Source organism: Diadema antillarum, unplaced genomic scaffold (assembly GCF_040938485.1).
Source record: "Diadema antillarum isolate AM-2024a unplaced genomic scaffold, OU_Dant_1.0 scf00000027, whole genome shotgun sequence".
Taxonomy (NCBI): domain Eukaryota; kingdom Metazoa; phylum Echinodermata; class Echinoidea; order Diadematoida; family Diadematidae; genus Diadema; species Diadema antillarum.
In genome coordinates this window covers 1,926,150-1,951,831 of record NW_027270916.1, presented here as the reverse complement: position 1 = coordinate 1,951,831, position 25,682 = coordinate 1,926,150, and the positions used below count along the sequence as shown (strand labels likewise).

General features: G+C 37.8%; 2 protein-coding genes across 2 annotated transcripts in view; one reads left to right on the top strand and one right to left on the bottom strand.

Annotated features, from left to right (window-relative positions):
* LOC139734905 (vacuolar protein sorting-associated protein 52 homolog) overlaps nt 1–25,682 on the bottom strand; it is a 42,899-nt gene that overhangs the window by 8,093 nt on the left and 9,124 nt on the right. The window contains exons 5-12 of the mRNA XM_071645688.1: nt 24,588–24,763; nt 23,885–24,035; nt 22,953–23,053; nt 21,820–21,952; nt 8,585–8,642; nt 3,079–3,212; nt 2,140–2,295; nt 539–657 (exon numbers count right to left, since the gene is read on the bottom strand). Of these exons, the coding sequence (XP_071501789.1) occupies nt 539–657; nt 2,140–2,295; nt 3,079–3,212; nt 8,585–8,642; nt 21,820–21,952; nt 22,953–23,053; nt 23,885–24,035; nt 24,588–24,763 (1,028 nt within the window). The remainder of the gene's footprint in view (nt 1–538; nt 658–2,139; nt 2,296–3,078; nt 3,213–8,584; nt 8,643–21,819; nt 21,953–22,952; nt 23,054–23,884; nt 24,036–24,587; nt 24,764–25,682) is intronic.
* On the top strand, nt 13,219–13,910 carry LOC139734896 (toll-like receptor 13). Its single transcript, XM_071645679.1, has one exon. The coding sequence runs from the start codon at nt 13,308–13,310 to the stop codon at nt 13,908–13,910; it is 603 nt and encodes a 200-aa protein (XP_071501780.1). The 5' UTR covers nt 13,219–13,307.

The window sequence follows — 25,682 nt, the reverse complement described above, 5'->3', positions numbered from 1 at the left end:
AAAAAAATCTGAACATTCCTATCAAAAAGAAAGAGTCAGTAAGTCTATGGAATATATGTTTTTAACAGAAATATACAGCTCTCCATTCCATTTGTACACGAATAGTCACAAATTTTTCTACAGATCTGTTCTAGGTATATAATAAGAGTGAGACATTTTTTCATGTCCTCCTCAGCACATAAGTTCTGTCTGTGCCAAAATATTTGAAAAAAAAAATTAGTGAAACTTTGTGTACAAACAGAATGGAGAGCTATTCAACATCTACATCACACAGAGTTGCCAATTTGTCTTACTCTCTATATTTTTCAGTTTATAACTTTTTTTGTGTGTCTGATTTTTTTCCTAAAATTTTCACTGATCCACTTCTCTGATTTTTCAGTTTTCATACAAAGCAACATGATATCAGGATGGAATCCCCTTTAATTCTTGCATAATATCAGAGAGAATCTGGTAGCATGTAAGACTACGCAACTCAGATTTTTCACGACGGAAACATGGTCAAACAGTGAGCTTTACATTAACCAAATCATGAGCTTACTTGTCCAGCGCTGGTACGGATCGTTTGTGCATGAGAACCCTATAGCGCTGTATGATGTGGATACACAAGAAGACGGCGATGGAGTCATAGCACTCATTGGTGTACGTATCCATGTGTTTCTACAGCCAGACACACATACAAAAAAAAAGACAAACAGGAAGAGAGAGAGAAAAAAAATGAAAGATAAAACCACATTCATGCTTTCTGTTTCCTCATATCAGGGACATCACATTCAGAGAGAGAGAGAGAGGAAAAAAAAAACTGATTTCACCAGGATATGCAACTTTTAACTTCTGAGAATTATATACCTCAACTGAAAAACAGGAACTTGCTAGCTTTGCTGTGAAGAGAAGGAAGGCTAAGGACGAACATAGAGGTTGCAGGCATTACTCAGCTACTAGCATACGCTGGACGGAAATCTTCTGCTTATCACAAATGTTTAATTGCACCAACATCCTGAGTATTATGATTGCTATATTTGTAGAATATACTTGAGACATGCCCTCTGCAAGATAATGATGCCTTTTTGTCATTCCAATTTTTATCTTTGTGGGACTAAATGTAAACTTTAAAGAATATGCAATGTACAAAAAAAAGTCAATCACCCAATTTTTCTATCAACGATCACGCTATCAATATTTTTTCCAAATACGTCTTGAATGATTGTTATATGCAATGCGTGCATATATTTCGACCAATACGATGCTAACCGATCAATATGGAATCTCGATATTATTCACAAAAACGTACGCTTAAAGCTAGAATGCGCGCATAACAGTAGTGGCGCTTACGGAGCACAATTTCAATGTGCAGAACACAAGTGCAAATTTGTTATAGATATATGATCTCATTTATTGAACTTTGTATATCAAAGGCTATCACAGGTGAATTATGGCTGTTTTTTTTTTTTTTGTATCCTAGCTGTACACAAATTGATTTCCAGGGTATTTTGTACAAAAACTTGGAACCAATGTGACAACTTGGCACAACTGACACAACCAAGTTGCAAGCATTTGGAAAACCTGCCTCTAAACTCTGATTCCTTTGTCGACCTACATGTAATTACGCTCGTATTTTGAGACTGACAAGCAATAATTACCCTAATCACAAACCAACATGACAGGTACTAACAGAGAAAATAACAATGATATTAAAGACAATAAAGAGGACTAGTGAAGAGTGTAAATCAGCACTGTTTCTGTCTGAGGAATATTGCATCTCAATGCAACTTATCTTTAATCCTTGTAGACTTGTTTGCTCAGAGTTCCACGATTTGAGCAAAATGTTTGAACTTTGTGATGGACAGGCCTATAGGGCATGCAAAAATTTTGCTTCTTGAATAGGCTCTCCTAAGAAATTATAAATACTTCATTTTGTTTATCTTTAAAGATACTTCTGAAGGTTGAATAAAGTTTCTGTATGAGATGAAAAAAAAATGAAAATTCCTATTAAAAAGAAAGAGTCAGCAAGTCTACATAATTTAATAACAGAATTATATGATACAATAAAATACAATCGAAGCCAGGTAACCAATCAACAATGATTAAAAGAGAATATGCAAAAACGGCCAGTAGAGGGCAATGTGAGGGAAAAATGTATACCAGAAACATGGACAGTGTCTTGCCCATGATGGCGGTAAAGAGGTCCTGGGCGCTGCTCCCGCTAACCATGAAGAAGTCGCAGATGAAGAGGTACTCGCGGCAGCAATTGTCGAGCAGAGCGTAGTGCTGGCTCCGAAACAGACTCTCAAAAGTATGCTGGAATAGATTGATCACAGAGAGAAAGATAAAGGGACGTTAAAGCTGTAATAAACACTAGGCGCAATATCATGTAGAAGAAAACCAGAGGAACAGAATGGTCAAAGTTTCATTTTTAAAAAAATCTGATATGAGACAAGAAAATGTTTTCCCTTTCACAACTTTCACATGTCTTTGCGGAATAGTGATATTAGACAGCATGGCAGTAGAGAGTATCTACAACTAGAAATACTAAGTTCTGGATCACCTTACATCATTCGTTATATTCCATAAAAATTCTAATTCAATTCTAATTCAATTCAATTCAATTCAATTTTAATCGTCCAATAAAAAAAAAATTACAGGAAATTCATTGTCGGATTTCTACATATGTAAATGACGGTGCTTAAATGTCAAGAACACGAAAAGCACATGAGCATACACACAAAGTCAAACTGGAAGAACAATCATATAGAAGCATGACATAAAAGTGAACTCAATTGGCATGATGTTAATAACTCCAAAAATCTGTTCCTGCTGTCTACATAACAGTTCCCAGTGCAAGTCCTACCCCCCCAGCCCACAATGAACTGAAACAACAACAACTTACAACAAAACAAAACAGACTCGACCTTAAAGCAGAAACACAAAATGCGAATGCAAGCACCTGCGTGAATGATATCAGTAATAGCAACATCGATATACATTTCCTTCTGAATTCCATAAATCTAATTGCAACTACTGATTTACATATGAAAATGGACACTCTGTTGGGTAAGTCCAGCACTCAGGACAAGCTCTCACCTTAGTGTCATCCTTCTGAGCAGCATGGGGAAGGATGATTGGGGCCTCTAGCCCCGAGGTCAAGATGTTGCCACGGTTACCGATGGTGAAGACAGTGGAGCGGTTCTTGAGGGACGGCTTGGAGGAGAAGAGTCGTTCACGGGCTTATTGGGTCAAGGAAATCAAGAGAGACTAACTTGCCTGCGGGAATACAAAATTTTTACAGCTAAGCATCCAACTAATGAAACAAAACACACGCCATACCTATCAGTCTCGCATTCCGCTGTCTTGCATCAAACACGTGGGATTCATCTGAATTAGGCAGGAAACCATACTTCACGCTGTGATAAGCATATATTCCTGCAAAGACCCCTATGTACAACAATTGAATACTTTAACTAGAAATGTCGCTATGGCGACAGGTATGCCTCCACCATAATGCATGGTTCTCCTAATAGGTGTATAGTACAATGTCTTGACAATGTGTGATGACAGTTTCACATAATTGGCAAAATATTAAAATGACAGATTTGTCACAAATGTGTTGAATGTTCATTTTCCGTGAGCGAGGTTTAACTCTTTATGTGCCACGTTCATACATCTGACTCAGTCGACGGCATGCCAACTTCGCATATTCTGCTCAAATGCACAAACTCACCCAAACCGATCGATAAATCGCCAAATGGCGCAGTACAATAAAAGCGTTTCTCGCGCTTTCCTTCCTCTCACATTTAGCTTGCATTTTATGCTGTGATTGACTATCAAGCCGTGTTGCCTACTGGATTTGCGTGTGAATTCTAAGTTTCTGTCACTGTTTTGTGTGCAAATGTCATGCCTTTACAGTTATTCAGCTGTACTAGTCAGTTGAAAGAAAAACAATCATGGATTTGTCATTCAATTTACATCAAAGCAAAGCTTGGCATTTTCTCTGCAACTTTGCTCACTATGTGTCCAGCTTAACAGAAATCTATAGAAGTAACATAGATTTGAGAAACAGAATATTTTCTCAGAGTATGACTCTGCTGGTGTCTCAAAATAATGTGGCACAGAGGGGGTTTCCATCATGGCACACAAAGAGCTAATTGGATGAATGGCTATACTGTCTAAGTGTGCAGGTATTTGGGGATTTGAGGATTTGTACCCAACTTTTGACCCTTCTTCTTCTTCTTCTGATTAAGTCTGCCTCCTTCAATAGACTGAAGATTCTTGCAGACTGGTGCTATTTACATTATAATACAATTTATTTACAGATATTTACAAGCACATAGAAAATTTAACGAAAATACTAGCCACTGTGATCAACCGTTAGACGGTTTCGAAATGATCCCACAGATGGCGCTGAAACAATTTCTGACGACAGGGAATTCCAGTTCCTTACAGTTCTTGGGAAGAACGAATGGCGATGCGATTCAGTTCTCGAATATGGTACCTGGTAGGAGTGTGGTTGCGAGGCTCTCGTTAACTGAGTAGCCTTTTTGATGATATAGTCCTGTGCTGAAAGAGGAGTGAGATTATTGTGTATTTTGTACATCATAATTAGCCTGTCATTTTCTCTGCGCTGTTCCAGAGTGGTCCAATTAAGTTCTTGTAGCATTATGGTGACACTCGAGGTGTTATGGTAGCGATTTAAAGTGAATCGCGCAGCTCTTCTCTGGACCATTTCCACTTGGTGGATTAGGTTCTTGGTAGATGGGTCCCAAACTGTGGAAGCATACTCAACAATTGGTCGAACCAACGTTTTGTAAGCTGTGGCTTTAACATCAGATTTTATGCGAAGATTGCGTTTTAGAAATGCAAGCACGTTATTGGCTTTATTGACAGTATTGTTAATGTGTTGGGTCCACTTCAAATCAGAAGTGATGGTTACACCCAAGTACTTCACAGATTCAACAGATTCAAGAGGGGCGTTATTTAGATGATACACGTGTTGCACCTTACTTCTTTTCCTGGATATTGTCAAAACCTTACACTTATCTGTGTTCAAATCCATCATCCATTTTTTCGCCCAGTCACCAATTTTGTTTAGGTCCTCTTGAAGATTTTGCGTATGATGTTGATTGTCGATGGTCATGTAAGAAATTGCATCATCGGCAAAAAGGCGAACCTTTGACGCGAGACCATCAGGCAAGTCATTGATGTAAAGTAGAAAGAGGCAAGGCCCAAGAACCGACCCCTGAGGCACTCCAGATCCTACCGCTACTGAAGAAGATTTAATACCATCCAAAACAACCCTCTGACTTCTTCCATTGAGAAAACTTTGAATCCATTTCAGATTTTTCCCCCTGATACCATAGTAGTCCAGTTTACGTAAAAGCCGCTCATGCCCAACCTTGTCAAAAGCTTTTGAAAAATCCATGACTATAACATCCGTTTGACGTCCTGCATCCAAGTTCCTATGTAAATCGCTTGTGAAACCAAGTAATTGTTGTTCACATGACATGTTCTTACGGAAGCCATATTGCAGGGGAAAAATGATGTTATTTTCGTCCCCGTGCTTCATAATTTTGCTGGCTAAAACGTGCTCCATTAAACCCTTTTATAAGTTTAAGGAAGAAGTGAAATTTAGCACTTTCACTTGACCTTTGACCTTTGACCTTATAGCAAGAAACTTCCAAGGGAATCTCTATTGGGCAATATATGCATACACTAAGTTTCAAGAAAAATCCTGCAGGCAATACATAGATAAGAGGGAAATTGTGACATTTTGATGAGTTGACCTTGACCTTTGACCCATGACCCTAAATTCCCTAGATGATCACTGCCAGTTAGTAAATGCATATGTACTAAGTTCCATGAAGATACCTTGAAATATTTGTGAGATATGGATAAAAAAGTGAAAATTTAACATTTTCACTTGACCTTTGACCTCATGATCCAAAACTCTCTCTGGTAAATCTTCACTTGGTAGTTCATGTATACACTCAGTTTCAAGAAAATACCTTTAGGCATTGCATAAATATGGGGGAAATAGTGAGATTTTTCAACATTTGACCTTGACTTTTTGACCTTTGACCTTGAGCATGTGCACCCAAATGTTGATAGGCACAACTTTGCCCACTCATACACATGCCAAGTTTCATTAGGATACCTCAAACTGTTTTTTAGTTATGCTGTCCACAAAAATTGATTATGGATGGACGGACGGACGGACAACCCGAAAACATAATGCCTCACATATAAATGTAAACATATCGTTGCTAGTAGTTGGGTCCATATGCTGGCCACACCCTACGTGCAAATGAATGAGGTGAACTCACGTACCCATGCACAATGCGATACTGAAAGGTCAAGTGGGGTCGTACAAATTAAGCAGTAGGCACAGGCAGAGCGTACAATGCAGTAATCACAGCTAATTTTTCCCTTCTTACATGTATCATGACCACAACATTGTTAATTCACAATAGAATATATACACATTTTCAGAGCATATAACTTGATATTTCTTTTCCTAACATAATTGCTGAAAAAATCTACAAAACTGTGGTAGTTTGGATACAGAGAGAGTGCTCAATGTAATTCCTGTACGATCAAATAGAGTTTGCACTGCGCACTAGAACAGCATTGTCAACACATTGTTACGGAAATTAAACAGCGCCGCCACTGTTTAAAATTTCACAGTATACTAGAGAGGAAGAATTAAGCCATCAAGTTCTGGGGGAATTTTGCTGAAGGTATTCTCATCTTGTCATTCTATTGGCCACTCTAAATATTACTGCATATTGGAGAAATATTAGACGAAGCTGGTTAGATTCACTAAATCTGCACAAATCAATAAGAAATTCACCAAAAAAATTGTCAATTTGAGACAGAAACAAAAACCTTCATCTTCATAAATGTGTTGCTGATTCAAGAATCAATTATGAATTAATGATAATGAATTGTGAATTCATATAGCACAGTTTCTATGAAGCATATTTACTCAACTGCGCATAACAATATGATATAATCAAAAGAAAAAAACAGATAATAAGAAAGTAACACAATCTAATTCTTAACAGAAGATCGTACAACATAATGAAATTATACTGAAATGAAATTAAGCCATTCAAGGACAAGTTCACCATAATGTACGTGTGGCTTTAGTAAATGCAGCATAATTAGAACACATCAGTGAAAGTTTGAGGAAAATCAAACAATCCACTTAAAAATTATGAATTTTAGAAGTTTCATTGCCGCATTTGGTGGATGAGAAGGCTACATACAGTTTGTGATGTCATACATTGTATGTGTAGAATATTTTAAAAAATAAATGAATATCATTCTACGCTATGCACATGACATCACAGACTGTAGTAGTCTTCTCATCCAGCAATAGCGGTGCTGAAACTTCAAGAATACGTAACTTTTGAGAGGATTGTCTGATTTTCTTCAAACTTTCACTGATGTGATCTACCAATAGTGCTCCATTCACTCAATCCACATATATATTAAGGTGAGCTCGTCCTTTTAGAGGCTTTCAAAAATATAAACAAGAAGTGCTGAAGTGAAAGAACATTTTTCTCCGAATGATGGAACACTTGCAATGACTAGTGAAAGAAAAAAAAAATAGAGAGAAAAAATATGGCAGTAGAAACTGCATCAAGCCACATATACATATATGGTTTCTGAGACTTGATACTATGGGGACACCAAAATTAAAGAAAACATATTCTGGTAGTTGGTACTGAGCACAATGAGATACTGTGAAACAATGAACCATCATTAAGGAAGTCGTGGTGCACTGGCATAAAATGAGACAACATTTGTTTTTAAGTTGCCTAAAGTTAATGGATAATTCCATTCAAAAAGCAGCTTTATTTGAATTATAAAAAAAATGAAGTTAAATCAAAGCAAAGTTGTATTTTGATAGAACAAACACAAAAGACCGCATAGTTTCAATGTTGACATGTCATCAAGTGTAAAATTCTATGACAGCATAGAAAGACCTCTTGGTTATGCGACCACAATATAATAGTTGCACAAATTTTCCATTTGTACTGTATTCAAGTTAACAAAAATATATCACCTTTCCCAAATTTGCATTGAGGAGTATCTTTCATATTTATTGATCAGAGAAAGTGCGGTAGTATTGACGTATCTTGAACAGAGCTAACCATTTCCCCCTTTTTTTTGGGGGGGGGGGATGGGAGGGGGGAAGGGTTACAGAAGTGAATATTTTGCATGCAAAACAAATGGGGAGTTCTTTACCAGCAGCTATGACATCACAGTCACATGACCTAAATAAGGTGTCTTCCTCGAGTTTGTGATGATATGCCAACATGTGACAACTTTCTCATCACTCACAACAGAATTTTGCTCAGTTTTGACTGATCTGTAGCTTTAATTTCATCTTTCACTTTCAATTTAAGAATTGACTTGCTCATCAGGTTGTATTTCTTCTTCAAGAAGACTGCTTTGGCCCAGTGACCACAATGATGGATGATTCGACAGAAGGTGGACAAAACAGGAAACGGAGCTGAGCAGACGAAGGTCTGGGCCAGTATCAAGGTCAAGGGTCACGCAAACAAAGGAAGTAGGAAAAGGATATCCCTCTTGGCTGTGTCCTCAACTCCCATCAGGTCATCCTTGTCTGCCACCTCATCGTACTGTACAGGGAGACAAATGAGGAAACAACTCTTAAAGGAAACCTCTGGATGATTTTCAGATTTTTACATTTGAACAACTATAAATCAGTTACACAGAGAACAGAGTTTCAGAATTTATGATAGCTGAGATGAAGAATACGAATATTTTCAAAATTTAAAACAAATTGCAATGAACAAGGATGATGACATAGCAGAGTCACCATAAGAATGCATGAGTTGGGGCTCACAGAAGCAGAACAAAAGAAGAAGGCATGCATAGATTATACACAGGTGAACTCGCAAGCAAGCGGTATTGTGATGGAATTACACTGTATATTTCTGAAATATGTGAACCTCCTATGTCATCATCCTTGTTCAGTGTAATTTGTTTAAGGTTTTTCAAAGTATTGTTTCTCTGCCAAAGAACCACAATAAATTCCAGAAATCTTTACATAGAGGTTTCGATTTATGTACTACATGATGTGAAATTATGAAAATCGTCAGGAATTCCCCTTTAAATGTCCAGTTTACCTCTGGGAGCAGTGATTTTAAAAATGTTCAAGATATCACGTTTGATGCATATGTGCAGGTCTGTCGTATCACAAAACATCCTACCATATAAAATATTCGCAATAAAGCCTAGAATATAAGATGGTATCAGTATTTTTCTCAATAAACCGTAACTGCAGATGATCTAATCTGGAAGCATTCTTATTATAACTATTGTTTACGTTTTGTGTATTTAACAATACTTAACATCAATTATACAGATTCAGTTTTTTTACAGTGGTTGTTTCTATTCCTAACTCACATTTTAGAACTATTTTGAAGCACTAATGCTGGGTTTTTGTTTCATCTGCAAATGGTACATTATGCCTTTAACCCTTTGAGTGCTGTGAGTACCAACTGGCACAGAAAAACCACATAGTTTTGTGTACTGTTCTCAGTCTCTGGCACAGAATGGATTAAGTAAACTGCTGGAACTCTCGCTCAGCAATTTTCACCATTTTGCCGTTGTTGTTGTTGTTGTTGTTGTTGTTGTTGTTGTTGTTCCTCCTGCTGCTGTTGTTGCGATGGTGGCTGTGGTTGTGATTGTCGTTGGTGTTGTCGACACTACAATTGTTTTTCTACAACTTTTTTGTGCATACCTTGAATTGATATGTTAGTACTGTCAAATGAGGAATGTTTGTATGCATGTTGAATTTTACGAGTACCTGAATGATTATTATAACAGTCAGACCTGTCTTTAGTGGCTACCCGAGGGAGATGAAAAAGTGGCCACTATAGACAGATGACTGCTATAGACAGGGTCTTCACATGGCTTTTTTGGGAAGAATTGTTTTATAATGGCTGGATATGGCAGGTGGCCGCTAAGGTAAGTTGGAAAATATATATATTTATATATATACATATATATATTAGTGTAAAGAATGATTAAGTGTTCTGTGATGGCTCTTTGGATAAAGAAAACTAACTGACTCTACAGGATTTCAATTTTCCAAGGTAAAAAAAAAAATCTAGTATCTAACCCAAAATCAGATTCTGAGATCAAAGGAATCAATCTTCTGTTCCACTGACATTCAACAGTAAGCTATACATCTGGCAAGGAATTAAAAAAATAAAAAAATAATAAAAATAGAAATATCACCAGAGCATGACAACTGCAGTTGTGGTGCAGATGATAGTACTAATCACTTCTGCTTCTCTTGCATAAAAAAGGATTGTGGTTTTCTACTAACCGTTACTATTCATCACATTTTTTATGAGAATAAAATGAAAGAGAAAGAGAAAGAGAGAACATAAGACAGAGACAGCGTGATACACAAACAGAGAGAGTGAGAGGTAAAGAGGCAGACAGCATCCTGCACACACACACAAAAAAAGACTTCTGGTTCTCTTTCATAAAAGAAATATTGTGGTTTTCTATAACTATTCATCACATTCTTAATGAGAATAAAATGAAAGAGGAAGAGAAAGAGAGAACATAAGACAGAGACAAGAGTGATACACAAAGGGAGAGAGTGAGAGGTAAAGAGGCAGACAGCATCCAGCACACACAAAAAAAAAAAAACTAAACAAAAAAGGAAAAGAAATTTCCGCAATAAATGGAATGCAGAAGTGATAGGTTCCTGCATTCTTTTTTTGAATAACCTAGAAAGACACACATACACACACAGACACAAATACATCATCTGCCCACAGCATCACACAAACAGCAGACTTCAGTCTCGTTCCTCTGGTTTGGATCCTGCATGCATTCAGTGCTGTTCTTAAGGTGGCAGCGGATTCTACAAACCAACATATTGCCAACTCGAGAAAGTGGATAATCAGGTGACAACTTGTGAGATCATTATTTGACGGCAAACTTTTATAAAGCACTTGGTGTATTTTTCCAGAGACTTCAAAATACAGAGTATACCACACAGGCTAACGAAGAGACTCCCCAATAGTGTTTCTATGGAGGACAAAGGATAGGCACCAGATTTCTGTCAGCATCGGTTTGCTTTAGTCGCCATGGCAACTAAATTGAACATTGTGCACTCTGCAACCCTGTGCCTGCTGCTGTGTGTTCTGGCACCACCCACTACTAGCAACAACTCTAATGCATCTCATCACCACTGTCAATTCAAGAACACTAACGTGGGAGTGAAGGTATCCTGCTCACACCTTCATCTCACATCGGTTCCTTCAAGCTTGCCAACCAACACCATCTCTCTTGACTTATCTGTCAACAACCTCACACTGTTAAAAAATGATTCGTTTGTGGGTTTAGCAAAACTGGATATTCTAATTTTGGCTGAGAATCATTTAGCAGTTATTCAAAGAGAAACTTTTTGGCCTCTTGTGCATCTACGGACACTTATTCTGACTACCAATGCCTTAAGGTCACTTTACCCTCGGTTGTTTGCAAACAACCCCTTTCTTGTAAAAGTATTTTTGTCTTCAAACAGATTTGAGGCAATACCCCATGAAGCATTGTCAGCTCTTTCATCATTACCAGTAGTTGAGTTACCCATCAATTACATAAGCTCCCTAAATTTCAGTGGATTCGAACGATGGCAGTACATAAACAGAATTGTTTTGACGTCAAACAACATAAGCATTGTACGTCAAAATGACTTCCTCCCACTGCAAAACACATCGATCCATTTGCTTGACTTGACCAGCAACAAGATCCAAGACTTGCCTGACCAAGCATTTTTGCACTTGAAGACGGTCAGTGAACTGAGACTCAATGGAAATGCCATCTCCAGTTTTGACATTCGGCCCTTCCTTGGTATGGTGTCAGTCAACTCTCTCCAAGTGTTTGGTTCTCTTGTGCACGAGCTCCTACCACAAGACAAATCTTTCAATTTCTCAATGCCGTACCCAATCATTAGACATCTTAATTTGCGAGATAACATGATACAAAGTGTCCCAAATGGTGCCTTGTGGGGATTTAAGACACTAAAGACTCTCAATCTATGGACTAATAAGATTTCCTTGATAAGAAATGACTCGTTCTGTTGCCTGCTATCTCTGATTGACCTTGACATTTCCAACAACCAGTTGTCCTTCATACCACAGGGGGCATTTTCTTGTCTGGCCAAGCTAGAGAGACTCAATATTTCTGGGAACCTCTTACAGGCTCTCTCACCCGATTCCTTCCATGGAATGCTATCAATACAGATCATAAGCCTGTCACACAACTTGATTACATACCTTTACAGGGCAGTCTGGACCACTCCAACACTTCACACCCTCGATATGGCAAATAACCTCCTGACTGTTTTTTCAAAAAATAGGTTCAATGGCCTGTCAAACCTGCAAGCACTGAACATATCCTTTAACAAAATAACCTCTTACGGTGTAGATTCATTTGCAGCACTTTCAAATCTACTTCATCTTGATATCCGTAATGGGAAACACATATATCTCAATGGGTTACTTAAACTCCTACCCAACTTGCAGTTCCTGGACATGTCAAACACATTCATCTCATGGCAATCAATTTGTCAATTCTCAAACAACACCAATCTCCTGGAGCTCCGCATGGAAAGGGCTCAACTCAGGGGTCATGACTTATTTGACAGAAGTAAAAACAGATCACTTTTTGTGGGCCTTATCTCTCTCCAAAGGCTTCGTCTGAAAGGAAACTACCTGTATGGCATGGATGCTCTTGTTTTTTCAAACCTCTCAAAACTTTACTTCCTGGACCTGAGTGACTCTCGCATTTCTGTTCTTCAGTCTGGCATGTTCAAGGACCTAAGATCCCTGTCACACTTATTCATGAATAACAACAAGCTACTAGCCCTTGATGGTGAGGCTTTTCAGGGACTTGGAAACCTACGAGTACTCTACATCCAAAACAACACCATCAGCAGTCTTGCACCAACAACCTTTGCAACAACACAAAACTTAAAGGAGCTACATCTGCCGGGGAATCATATCAACACAATACTTCCTGGCACCTCTTTTCCAATGAATCCTTCACTGGCCTTTGACATCTCCAGGAACCCTTTTATCTGCACCTGTGAGTTGAAGTGGTTTAGCAATTGGCTCCACAACACAGACATCAAAGTCAAGTACCCCAATCAGACTCTCTGCTCCAGTGCATCGCTACGGGGGCTCACCAACAAACCCATCCTCTCCTTTCAACCCAGTGACTACTGTGGAGTGGACATTGGTCTGGTCATTGGACTGTCCATGGCAGGAGGAGCAGCCATACTTCTTGGTGTCCTGGCATACATCAATCGCTGGTGGCTGAACTACAAATTCTTCCTGCTGAAACTAGCCTTCTTTGGCTACAAGGAGGTGGAGGAGGACCTTGCTGAGGATGACCATGACTACCAGCTTAACCTCATGTTCCACGCCACTGAGGAAGAGTTGGTACTTAACACCTTAAGGCCTGCCCTTGAGGAGAGATTGCCCCACCTTCAGCACGTGCTCTATGGGGATGACGACCTCAATGCCCGCATGTATTTGGTCGATGCCATTCATGATGCTATTGAGAGGAGTTTCAAGACGGTCCTGCTGGTGAGCAATCGGTCCGTGGGAGATGCCTGGTTCATGACCAAGGTCCGCATCGCTCTGGAGCACTTAAACGAGACCAGACTGGACAAAGTCATCCTCATATTTGTGGAGGACATTGCAGACAACAACTTGCCATACCTTGTGAGGCTCTTTCTGAGCAGGAACAGGCCTTACATGTTGTGGACCAATGACGAAGATGGACAGAAGCTGTTCTGGGCCACTTTTGAGAAAAGCATGAGAACCAACAGGGTTCTGAATAATACAATTCCTGTTTGAGCCTGGGTAATTCAGAGATTTTCTGATCCCCTCCTCATTTTTCTTAATTAAGAATTTTGATGTCACAGACATTAAAAACTTAAAGGTTATATCAAATTTTGTTCAGAGAATCTATTTTATGTCTTACCTTGATTAATCTCTTTAATTGTCTTCATTGGTAAAGAATGTCATGTAAATAACAACACAATTTATTTTGATTGTGTGTGATTGCTATCAAATAATGTAAATCATATTATCTCCATAACTATGCTGAGTGAGCAACATGGATACAATTTTATATACTTTATTCCTCTCAAGAGATAACAAAGACTAAAATGAATGCATAATTTGTTCCCCACAAACATAAGAAACACCTTCACTATCAGCCAAGTGCCCTAATGTAATATAGAATTGAGAATATGATTACTGTACATTCTCAAATAATGTAAAGAGAGAGAGAAAGAAAATGGCAGCATGTAAGTGCCACTGGTTTGGTCCAACAATTTTCTTACTTGCCTACTTACTGTTATCAGTAGCAGATTTCCAACATCTGTGTATTGTCCTGTTTGTTTCTGTTGTAAGCATACAAATTTAACATTTGTTTGTAGCCTGCTTCTTGGGAAAGGGCTACAGAAAGCTGGGCTCCTTTCCTAATACTGTAAAACGAGGAATTTTCGCATGCACTTTAATTTCGCGAATTTCGCGAGCGCCAAGATTCGCGAAATTAAAATGCACGCGAAAGTCCTTGTTAACACTATATGCCTTGAATGCCAGTGGCACTTCGCGAAAATTTCATGCCACGAAAAAGGCTGTTGGCTCCAATTCGCGAAAAATTCATGCCGCGAATATATCATGTTTTACAGTAAAAGTCAAAATTTCAAAGGTTCTCAACATTGAGACAAGGCTAGCTAGCCCTCTTCCTATTCAAGGACAGGTGGTAATCTTGCTGTACACGTTTTAGGTCCATTGCCTCTGGGTATTTATAAATCACGAAGAAAAGTGTACGTCATACTCAAAATTTTATGGCATTTATTGACACTTTCACTTTGTATGGTACGTTTTCTACTCAATCAGACTTACAGTGCACATAGAGTAATTGAAGCACAAAGTTTTCTCTATAGCTTTTGCCTTTGTCTACTACAAATCTAGTCTTAAAGGGACTACACACTGTACATTGATTGACTTTTTTGTTGTTGTTGTTAAGTCATTCAACTTGTTTACTTTTATGTGACTGAACTAGGTATAAAGAACAGATTCATGCAGTCACAATATACAATTCATTGTATCTTATGATGGCGGATTCTGCTCAAACAAGATTCCAACTATGCACTGGGATTATCAGTTTTTGTAAAATCTGCATCATAGTAATCCATCATGATTAGGCAAATACTGTAGATGTGGTATCTTTCACTGTGTTTCTATTTTCATGAATTTTGTGTGTCAACCCATCTTTGCGAAATGTACACGTCACGAAAGATATTGGCTCCCATATATCACAAATGTATTGTTTGCAGTGGGTGATTTCAAGTTCAGTGCCAGTGCTAGTGTTAGTGCTATCTCGACACTACCACCAGTGATAATTCTGAACTTAAATCAGTCAGTGTTGGCAGGTTGACCTAAAAATTATGACCTATTTCTTGTAGCCAGTGATTGGTTCGGTGTTCTTTATCGTCTGGTAAACTTCAGCTCCACTGTTTGTGTTCCTGGCAATTAAAGGAGACCTCCGGATGATTTTCAGATTTTTATATTTGAACAACTATAAATTAGTTATACTGAAGACCGAGTTTCAGAATTTACGATAATTGGGATGAAGAATAGGAATATTTTCAAAATCTAGAACAAATTGCAATGAACAAGGATGATGACATGGCAGAGTCACCACAAGAATGCATGAGTTGGGGCTTAAGGAACCAGAACAAAAGAAGAAGGCATGCATAGATTATACACAGGTGAACTCGCAAGCAGCCAGTATTGTAATGAAATTACACTGCTACGTTTCTGAAATATGTGAACCTCCTATGTCATCATCCTTGTTCAGTGTAATTTGTTTAGGATTTTTCAAAGTATTGTTTCTCTGCTCAAGAACCACAATAAATTCCACAAATCTACACATGGAGTTGTCGATTTATGTACTACATGATGTGAAATTATGAAAATCGTCTGGAATGTCCCTTTAACATTTTTTTTTTACCCCCATTGACTAACACTTGCCCCTGGGGATAGCCAGATTTGTAATTTTAAGTTCAGTGTCAGTGTTAGTGTTGCTATGTGCAAGACCCACATTCACATTCATGGATGAATGTTGTACAAATGTGGTTGTACATAGTCTATGGTAAAGCAATAATCGCCCATGGAACGCAAATGAACACTCCAGACATGGCTACATAAATCCTAGCCCACAAGCAAAATTGAAACCATTGTATTTTAGAGAATAGATGAAATTTGTGGCACTTTAATCTACCTTCTCCATAAAGTGTCTCAAAACTACGCAGTCCTGGTTACATATTTTTAAATACATGTATTTGACTTGTACGAAGCGCCATCACTCTTTTTGTCATGCAATTCCAGCATGATTCTGTGGACTCTGCAGCGGTGTCACTTGTGTTGGGGATCAATAAGTGTGATCGGTATCACTTATGGTAATCTGGACATCGATATTGGAGCATGATTTAAGGCTTTGAAGATACATGTAGCACTAACACAAGCATTAGCACCAGACTTGAAATAATCCATTGTACGTATCATCTCAAAGGCTGAAAACCCTGAACTTTTCTCTTAAAAGACTGATAATAATGATTGTTAATGAATTATTAATGTACATATTGTCTCTTCTGTGTATTTTATGAACCGATCATTTAAGACGTAGTATGATATCAAAGAAGATTCTTTTTCTTTTAATTTGTAAGTGTTTGGACCTTGAAATGGAAATAAGTGAATGAATACTTCTTTCTCAGTCTGTCAATGTGATTTTGATTGTGAAATTCAGCTGCGTGCAAAATTGTTGTACTTGTCCCAATTTGTGATATTTATGGTACATGTGATGCTAGTCAGCAACTGAATGAAAACCAATCATGAAATAATGAACCACTTGTGTTTCTTCTGCGATGTCTGAACATTCACGTGTAAATAAGTGGCAAAGACACCACAAACCAGTAATAGAACAATGATATTTCTGGCATTATTCCTGGCACAGATCTCATTTTCATTTATGATGCTAGAATCAGAGCATCAGATTATTAGCCACTTATGCAGAAATGTGAGTAAAGGAAGTAGCACATAGTGAAATCAATATATAAATGCAAATTTGGATATCATGCGATGCCCGCACCAGGCACAGCCTTGTACATACTTAGCTGTGGGCTTACCAAATATGGCTACCAAAGAAAATTCAAGTCAGAGGTAGGCATTACTCAAATTACCTATACACAATACAGATGATGACTTCCCTCAAGGCAGAATGTTCTAACTGCATGGGATGAAATCCAGCTTCAGGGGAGATCACAACTTATTGTCCCTCAACAAAATCATGGGACTTGCACTTCTGTGTATTGCCTCCCTTACAAGCGTTCGAAATTTTTGCATGAATATCTGTTTGTATGTTCCCTCTTCTTTCCTCGGCTCAATATTAGAATTTTGGAGTAGAGACATATGGCATATGATTTGCCACGCCGTACACCGGGGTACCATCGTAACCCGGGGTACCGCGTTGTATAGCGCCATCTCATGCCCATTATTTACAATACGTATCCGAATTCAGATACGCCAATTCCGAATTCGGATACGGCAAAGTCGTCGCAATGAACTAGCACCATATAGGTGTTTTTCGAAGTAATTTCTAGCACCACACCGTTTTGTAAACATCATCTACCGTAACTTTTATTTTCAGAAAAAAAATAACAGTTAAGATTATAACAGAGCAGAAAATAATAATCAGTTGCATGCATTAATTGTTGCATGATCACATATAAGAAAACATTTTTGTGCATAATAATACTAAAAAATATTTTGACACATTTTTTGGTAAGCCAGGGTACAGCGCTGAAAAAAAAAATAATTAATTCAACAAAATGGCGAATTTTCATTTGGTACCCCAGGGTACCAAATATTGCATCATATGTCAAAATGATAATTGCAGATGTCTGTAGTGCACTGTGCAAATTCAAATTTCAGCTGATTGTATGAAACGCCTCAATTCTGTGTTTGGATGTTTCCTGAGACTGTCTAGATTTGTTTTTTAGTTTTTTTAGTTTTTTTTTTTTTTTTTTTTTTTTTTTTTTTGTTATAGAAACATACTTTGTGTGATATACCATCTTGTAACTCTCCGCATCCATACAAACATGACAAATAAATCCTAATACAGAAGTGTTGGAGTCGAGGCAATGCTGAGTGGAATAAAGAGTGATAACATTTCTCGTACTATGTCTATAGCCCAAATCTTAGCAGACCCTTGTGTTTATATTGAGACAGACCGTTGTACATTCCACAGAAGTTTCATTTGATTTATGCTTTGTATAATTCTGGTACTGTATAATTGTGATTTTTTTTTCTTTGCTATTAATAAGAAGTATGAAAATAAATTGAAATTGATAATTGATAAGTGCTTCTCCATCTATAATACCTTCCTTGTTCAGTATGTTTGCATATATGACTGGTTCACATTGTTCTCATCCAGTTTTCACCATTGAAAAGTGACCAAATTTCTACATACTTCTACAGCAGAACTAGAATCTGACAAACTTAATATCTTTTCAAAATGTGTTATTTCATTGTGAACATTAGTGCGTTGGTCTGAGGAGAAAATGAAAAAAAAAAACAGTTTCACTACATATTGATGCATGTGAGATGTCATTTGGGTACGTAAATGATCATTATATGCAAAATTGCTGTTGAAGGGTGCTGTCACGACTGCGACCAAACATCATGCGTTTGTTTCTCTCATTCAAATTTCCTATTTTTCCAGAATTGGTGTTATTAATTTCTATGATAAAATAATATAGTGCAGTATTTTTTCGGAGGGGGGGGGGGGGGGGGGGGGGAAGGGGTCAATACGAATCATTTGTTGTGTAAAGTGTGAGTTTGGTCTCTTTTTTTTTCTCTCTCTCTGTCTCCTCGCTGTAAAGTTGAATTATCTATTTTGTTGTCAAATTTGATGTAAACCAAATATGGTTAGTTTGCGAACTTTTATTTGGTGCTTTTATAATAAACTGAAATTGAATTGAATTGAAAAAAAAAAGGTGCATGATGCCACTCCATCTACAAGTTCATGGAAAAGACTTATGAGTTACAAAGTTTGAACTCACAAGACATTGAAGGCTCTCTTCAAGACGCTTTGATAACTTGCAAATCAAACTTTGTGCCACGGTCATGCCACTGGTTTTTCGCAACATTTCTTTCAGCTTAATTATGGGCTATGCCATAAAGAAAAAAACACTTCTGCCTTAACAATTATCGGTAAAAAGACGATCACACAAAAAAGAAAGGTGTGAGCTATCTAGCCAAGCAGTCCGATACCAAAAGTGGGCATCACAACCAGTGTACGTGACATAGACACACATCACATTGACCTGAACCATGTCAGCTCATTAATATCAAGCTCATCATAGATATCTGTTGACAACCTCTAGAGGCTGAATAGTTTCACTTATCATCCCTGCTATCAAGTCTGTTATAAACCTATCAACACTTTCATCTGTGGTGTTGCTATACTCTTACAGTGCCCTTTGCTTTCATTTTCATCAAGGCTCAAAGAGTGACCAAACATTCAAAACCAAACAGCAAACTCTTCCCAATGAAAAACTTGACATACATGTGAGTTGTTCACTACCACCCACTATAACCCACATGTAATTTACCATATATTTAGCAAGTTAGTCTGATTTTTCGCTAATCAGGGGGGCATTTCATGAAGCACTTTTGTCTGACAACATGTCGGACAAATTTGCTCTCAGCCAATCAGGTGCAAGGATTTCCGTAGCTTTTAACATTTTGTCAGACGAAATATCTGACAAAACGCTTCATGAAATGCCCCCCAGGACTTCCCGACAATTTTGCGCATGTTTAAATTTGTGATCCCACAGTACAGTACTGGATGAAAAAAAAAAAATGTATGCATGAACATTACATTCGTGCTAGGATCAGAGTTAATGTAATTATGACATTTATGTATTTGTACTTTATTTTTAATTCAGGAATAGCATCTTGCTTGCAAAAGTCCCGAAAATGAAAACCTCACAAAATATACAGCATACTGTATACGCCGAATATTTTGCAAGGTTTTTATTTTCGCGAATTTCGCGAGTCAGGCGCTATTCACGAAATTAAAGACACACGAAAATATTGACTCTGATCCTGATGTGAATGTGACGTACGCATGCACTCTTCTCTCTTCAGTACAGGCCTCCACGATCGCGAATTTAACCACTCGCGAAATCGACAGGAATTCCGGATTCGCGAAAATATAGACTCCCGAAATATATGGCGTATACAGTATAGAGCATTGACAAACATTTATAATCCCAGTCAAATTCAAGACATCTTTATTGTATTTGGCAGTTGTCACCTTTTTGATGAACTTACTTCCTGGTTTGGTGATGAGAAAGTTAGGTACACCTGTATGCTTTGAACCGTGCAAGCACTTACCTCATTCATCAGTTGCCATAAAATGGGAAAGGTTCAAGTGAATTGCCAAGCCATATTCAAGTTGATTTGAATAGAAAAAAAAAAATCCAAATTGCAATTAGGTTTCAATAGTTTTGATTATTTGAATTTTATTTGACTCATCAAAGTCAATTTGAACATGGAGTGGTGTGTTACTTTAAGGTTTGATGCAATTACTAAATCATTACACATCACCTGTTGTGTTACGTGTTCCATGCATGTAAGAGTCATAATTCAGTTACAATATCCCTATTCCTGCTTGAACTCAAATCATAAGACATTTACCACCATCAGATTAATATTCACACACACTTACAAATGTTAACACCACAACCACCCTGATGCAAGTGCACATATCCCCTGTGCAATACATACCAATCAAAGCACAACATGTATGCAAAAATCAGATTTACTGTGTGCACGGTTTATTTCACAGTGTATTCATTTTCATAGATTCTGCGAGTTAACGAATACTTGTCAAATTAACAACTTGTGAAAATAATGCCTCCCATGACACAAAAGTCGTCTCCATGCTTAGAAATCGCTAAGCGTCTTTCCAGAAAGGACTAAACCTTACTTCTTGTTATGTCCACAGAGATTTTTTTCTCCTCTCCACCACTAGAGGGCGAACTATACAATGGTGTCTGAGATTTCATGGGGGCTGCCATTACCCACTTAGTAATGGCACACTTTTTGCGTAGTGAAGTAACATTTTTACAGCGTGTATTTGAACTTTTGAACTTTTACGCGAGTACGCACTTCTTGATTTGGCTGCTCCTCAGTGGCTCATTTGCTAGCGTGTTAGCATGAGGGGTGAGCCTACCGCCTCGTTGTCATCCAGTGCTCCCCGTGTGCTCACAAAACAATAGTACAGGGTATATGCATACTTCACACTCTAGTACTTACTGGTGAAAAAGCTCTTTGGTTATGTCACAGTGGTATTCGACTATGATTTCCCTCTCTCACAAAGTTTGTTTACCAGTCCAAATTTGCAAAATACTGTAAAACCAGAAATGTTTGATACGGAGCCAAGATTCACAAAATTAAAATGCACGTGAAAGTTCTTCTACACTATATGCATTGAATGCTAAAGGCAATTCAATGAAATTTCATGCCGCAAAAATGACTATAGTCTCCAATTCGCAAAAATATCTTGCTTTAAAGTATTTACACTCATGAAACATACATATTATACATTATGTCAGAATGCTGCTTACATCAATAAAAATTACTAACAGATGACTCAGAGCAGAATGGTCGCTCAAAAACTCACCTGCAGCTTCATGAGACGATTGATATATCCCTTGAAGTACGAAAAGTAGACTTTGCTCATGGTATCCACATATTCGTCGCGAACCTCCTTCGCAACGTGCCGCTCATTTGCCAGCAGAAATTCGTAGAAAAATCTGTCCATATTGCAAAGACGTTGGAAAATTACATATCATCCCATTCCACAATGACAACAAAAAAGATGATCACTCTTCAAAGAAATTAAAAGTCGCTATATATCTATCCATTACCCTGCAGAAAGAATAGAAAAGGATTAATCACATGGGAAACAATGATAGTGATATGATAAGCATCTTAGGGATCTCATAGAATCAAACATTATCTCACATTTTAACCAAAAAAAAGAAGAAAAAACACGAAAACATGGTTTTGTTGTCACGTGAATAGTTAACATATGCGAATGTTACAAACATGCATGCATAAGATGCATAAACTAGTGAAAGCGATTATTGAATCAGAAATGGATTGGGTGTCATATTCTGACCTGTTGATAAAGAAAGGGAACGAATGCAACACTTGGATTTGGTCCAGACCAAAGCTTGGCTGTTATCATGTTAATGCAAGGAGCTACATAAGCACTTGCCCGATTGCCCGCAGCAAGTGAAAATCAAATTCGCGCAAGTGTTTTTGAACAATGAGATGAAATGTTTGCCTGAATTGGGCAAGTAAAAAGCTTTAAAGCCAGCCTTTATTTTCATGTATTCCCCCCTACAAGCCCACATAATCAACCATACAGAAGCTCAAAGATAACACTGTTTAGTGATGCAACACACTTTATATCTAATTTCAGCAATCTTCCAACACTTTATAAAGAAGCCCCAATGCAATGCAATTGCTACACTTGATTGGACCAAGTTTGCTACACCATTTAAGCGTGTGAATCAATGTGTGCTGTTTATTCAAATGATTGTGTTTTATTTAGCCCTCAACTTAAACATAATTTTCTATATTATTTCCTTATATTTTGGACTTTCTTCTCGGTCAAGTAAAATCAATATTTGGGCAAGTGTTAAAGACAAATTTGAAAGTCTGCTTGACCTGACTGGGCAAGTGGTAAAATAAAGTTATGTAGCACCCTGTTAATGTATTCAATAAAATCAAATGTAACATGCTTACCTAGCTTTTAACATTGCGTTCTGCTGGAGTTGATAGTTGGTCATTGGTTTCTTCATCTGGTTTATTTTCTGCAGTATGAACTCTCGAATCTTGAAAATAGCCTGAAAATGAATTGTACAGAAACAAAGTATTACACATAAGAGACACCAAATATTGTCCCAAGTAGCCAGTCAGTTGGATCAAATCATCACTAGTATCAGATAATTGAACAGATGTATATGTATCAACAAATGCTCTTGGCAATATGTTGACAGAGATTAATGCAAGTTTTGGGCAACAATCTGGAATACCGTTTTGTGAAAATTAGCAAAACTTCAACATATTCATTCAGTCATCATTATTGATCTATGTCAGACATAGAAATTTTGTTTCCATTGACATTACATTGTACCAAAATAATCATGACAATAGAGACATATCTCACATCACAATTACACATCTCAATGACAGGCACAATGAACACAAACAACACCCTACAAATCTATTACACAATCATACATATACAACATATCATTTCTTTGACCATAGCCCAAGCTAATTTGACCCTTCCCAGATCCCAGAATTTTAAATAAATTTACAAAATAATGATATAATACTGTGGACAAAATTTATATGAAAAAATTCAAAATAACATAGAATAACACAATATACAATGGTGTTACAAGTGTTTCAGTGTTTCCAGAACTTCACAAATGCACTGGGGTTCTGTTAAAGTCACTGCCCTGCAAACATTAATTTCATGACTGGCATAAGATAATCCTTAGAATTCCCTAGAATTACTGTGGTAATATGGTCATAGGTCACATACTGCTTGTGTAATCTCATTGGATGTGATACTCTCATCTCTTCATTTCTTGTCTACCGGCAAGCATTCGGCACTTTCCTTTATCAGCGCAGCCCGTCGTTTGTGAAACCCAAACACTGCCACTCACTTTCAGCTTCAGTTTTTCCAAGATGTCCTCCACGTCCCGGCAAGAGAGGGCGTCCTTGAAGGCCTGCTCCTTGACGAAGCGAATCTTGTGGTTGAGCTCGTGCAGCTGCTCTAAGAACTGCCTATCAGTGACTGGCACATCCAGGATGATACTGGAGAAATGTCAATTAATGATAGGTGTATCCAGGAAATTTAATGACAGTGAAAATGTCAGTGTGACAGGTGGACAATTTCAATTGCACAGAAGACAATACTATTATACACTGGTCAGTTTAGAGTTATAGTATACTGCATGCTTCATTGCCAATTATTATTATATACAAGATGAAAGACTGGTAAATCGAAGTTACATGACTCTCCAGTGATCAGGATGCAGCACAAATGATGTCATTTGCAACATTTGAGTTCAAAATAGCTAAATAAACAAAGTTATGTAATTACCCAAACAAAATGAACATAATAATACATACGTATATAACACTCCGTGTCTACAGTATCAGTGACACAAACATGGTCCTTCACACTATGGTCTCTAGCCTCTACATACCAAAATGCTATGCATCAGTCTGCATAAATGCATAGTGGCCACTGCCACCACCACCCTGCACAGAAAGATCACCTATCTACAAAAGCCACAGCCATGGTATCCCATTGACTGACACTCGACTGACATTTGACACCGCATAGAGGAACCACCGACTCACTTAATCATGCGTTCATTCACTGCCATCTCGTCCACAAACTGGCTGAGCTCCCCCCGGACCGCTTGTCGGTTCTTCAGCTTCACGTTCATGGCGATGGACTGCTCCTGAAGCGTCTGGATCTCGGCGCTGAGGCTGCCCAGGTCCAGCTGGAATCCGTTCAGCATCTGCTCCATTCTCTGTGGACCAGTGGCAGAATGGAGAAGCGAGATTTCATCAGCCTCATCACGAATATGCTTGCATCAATTTTGAGTGAAAAATGCGCTTTTGGCATGCATTTAAAAAGAAAAAAATTATGTTCATTATGCAAGCTTTCAGTTATAATTTGAAATGCTTAAAAAGTGTATTTCTTAAAGGACAAGTTCACCTTCATAGACATGAGGGTTGAGTGAATGCAGCAATACTAGTAGAACACATCAGTGAGATTTTGAGGAAAGTTGGACAATCCGTTCAAATGTTACGATTTTTGTAAGTTTCCGCTCAGTCACGGCTGGATGAGAAGACTACTATAGCTTGTGATGTCACATGTGTACAATGATATAAAGAAAGCATAAAGAAAATTCAACATATTTTCACTTTTCTCGCATAACAAAAGGTCACTCGACTTCTCTCTTTTTAGAAGGCAGGGGTAATAATATTACCCTTAATACACGTCGGTAACAAGTTGAAGAAATGTGCACTTTCTTCAAAAGTAAAGTTTTGTGAAATTCTCTTTTTATTTTCCTTATATCGTTGTACGTATCTGACATCATACGCTGTAGTAGTCTTCTCATCCAGCAGTGATTGTGCAGACACTTTAAAATTTAATAACTTTTGAACAGATTGTTGGATTTTCCCCAAACTTTCACTGATGTGTTCTACTAATATTGCTGCATTCACTCAACCCACATGTCTATGAAGGTGAAAGTGTCCTTTAAACTCTTTCTTTTTTTCATCAATAAAATGTATGATTTTGTAAAATCTTGTGGCAATTATCATATTAGTTCAAAACTGTATACACTGAATATTTCGCAAGGTTTTGATTTTCGCGAATTTTGCGAGTCTGGTGCTATTCGCGAAATTAAAGACACATGAAAATAATGACTCTGATCCTGATAT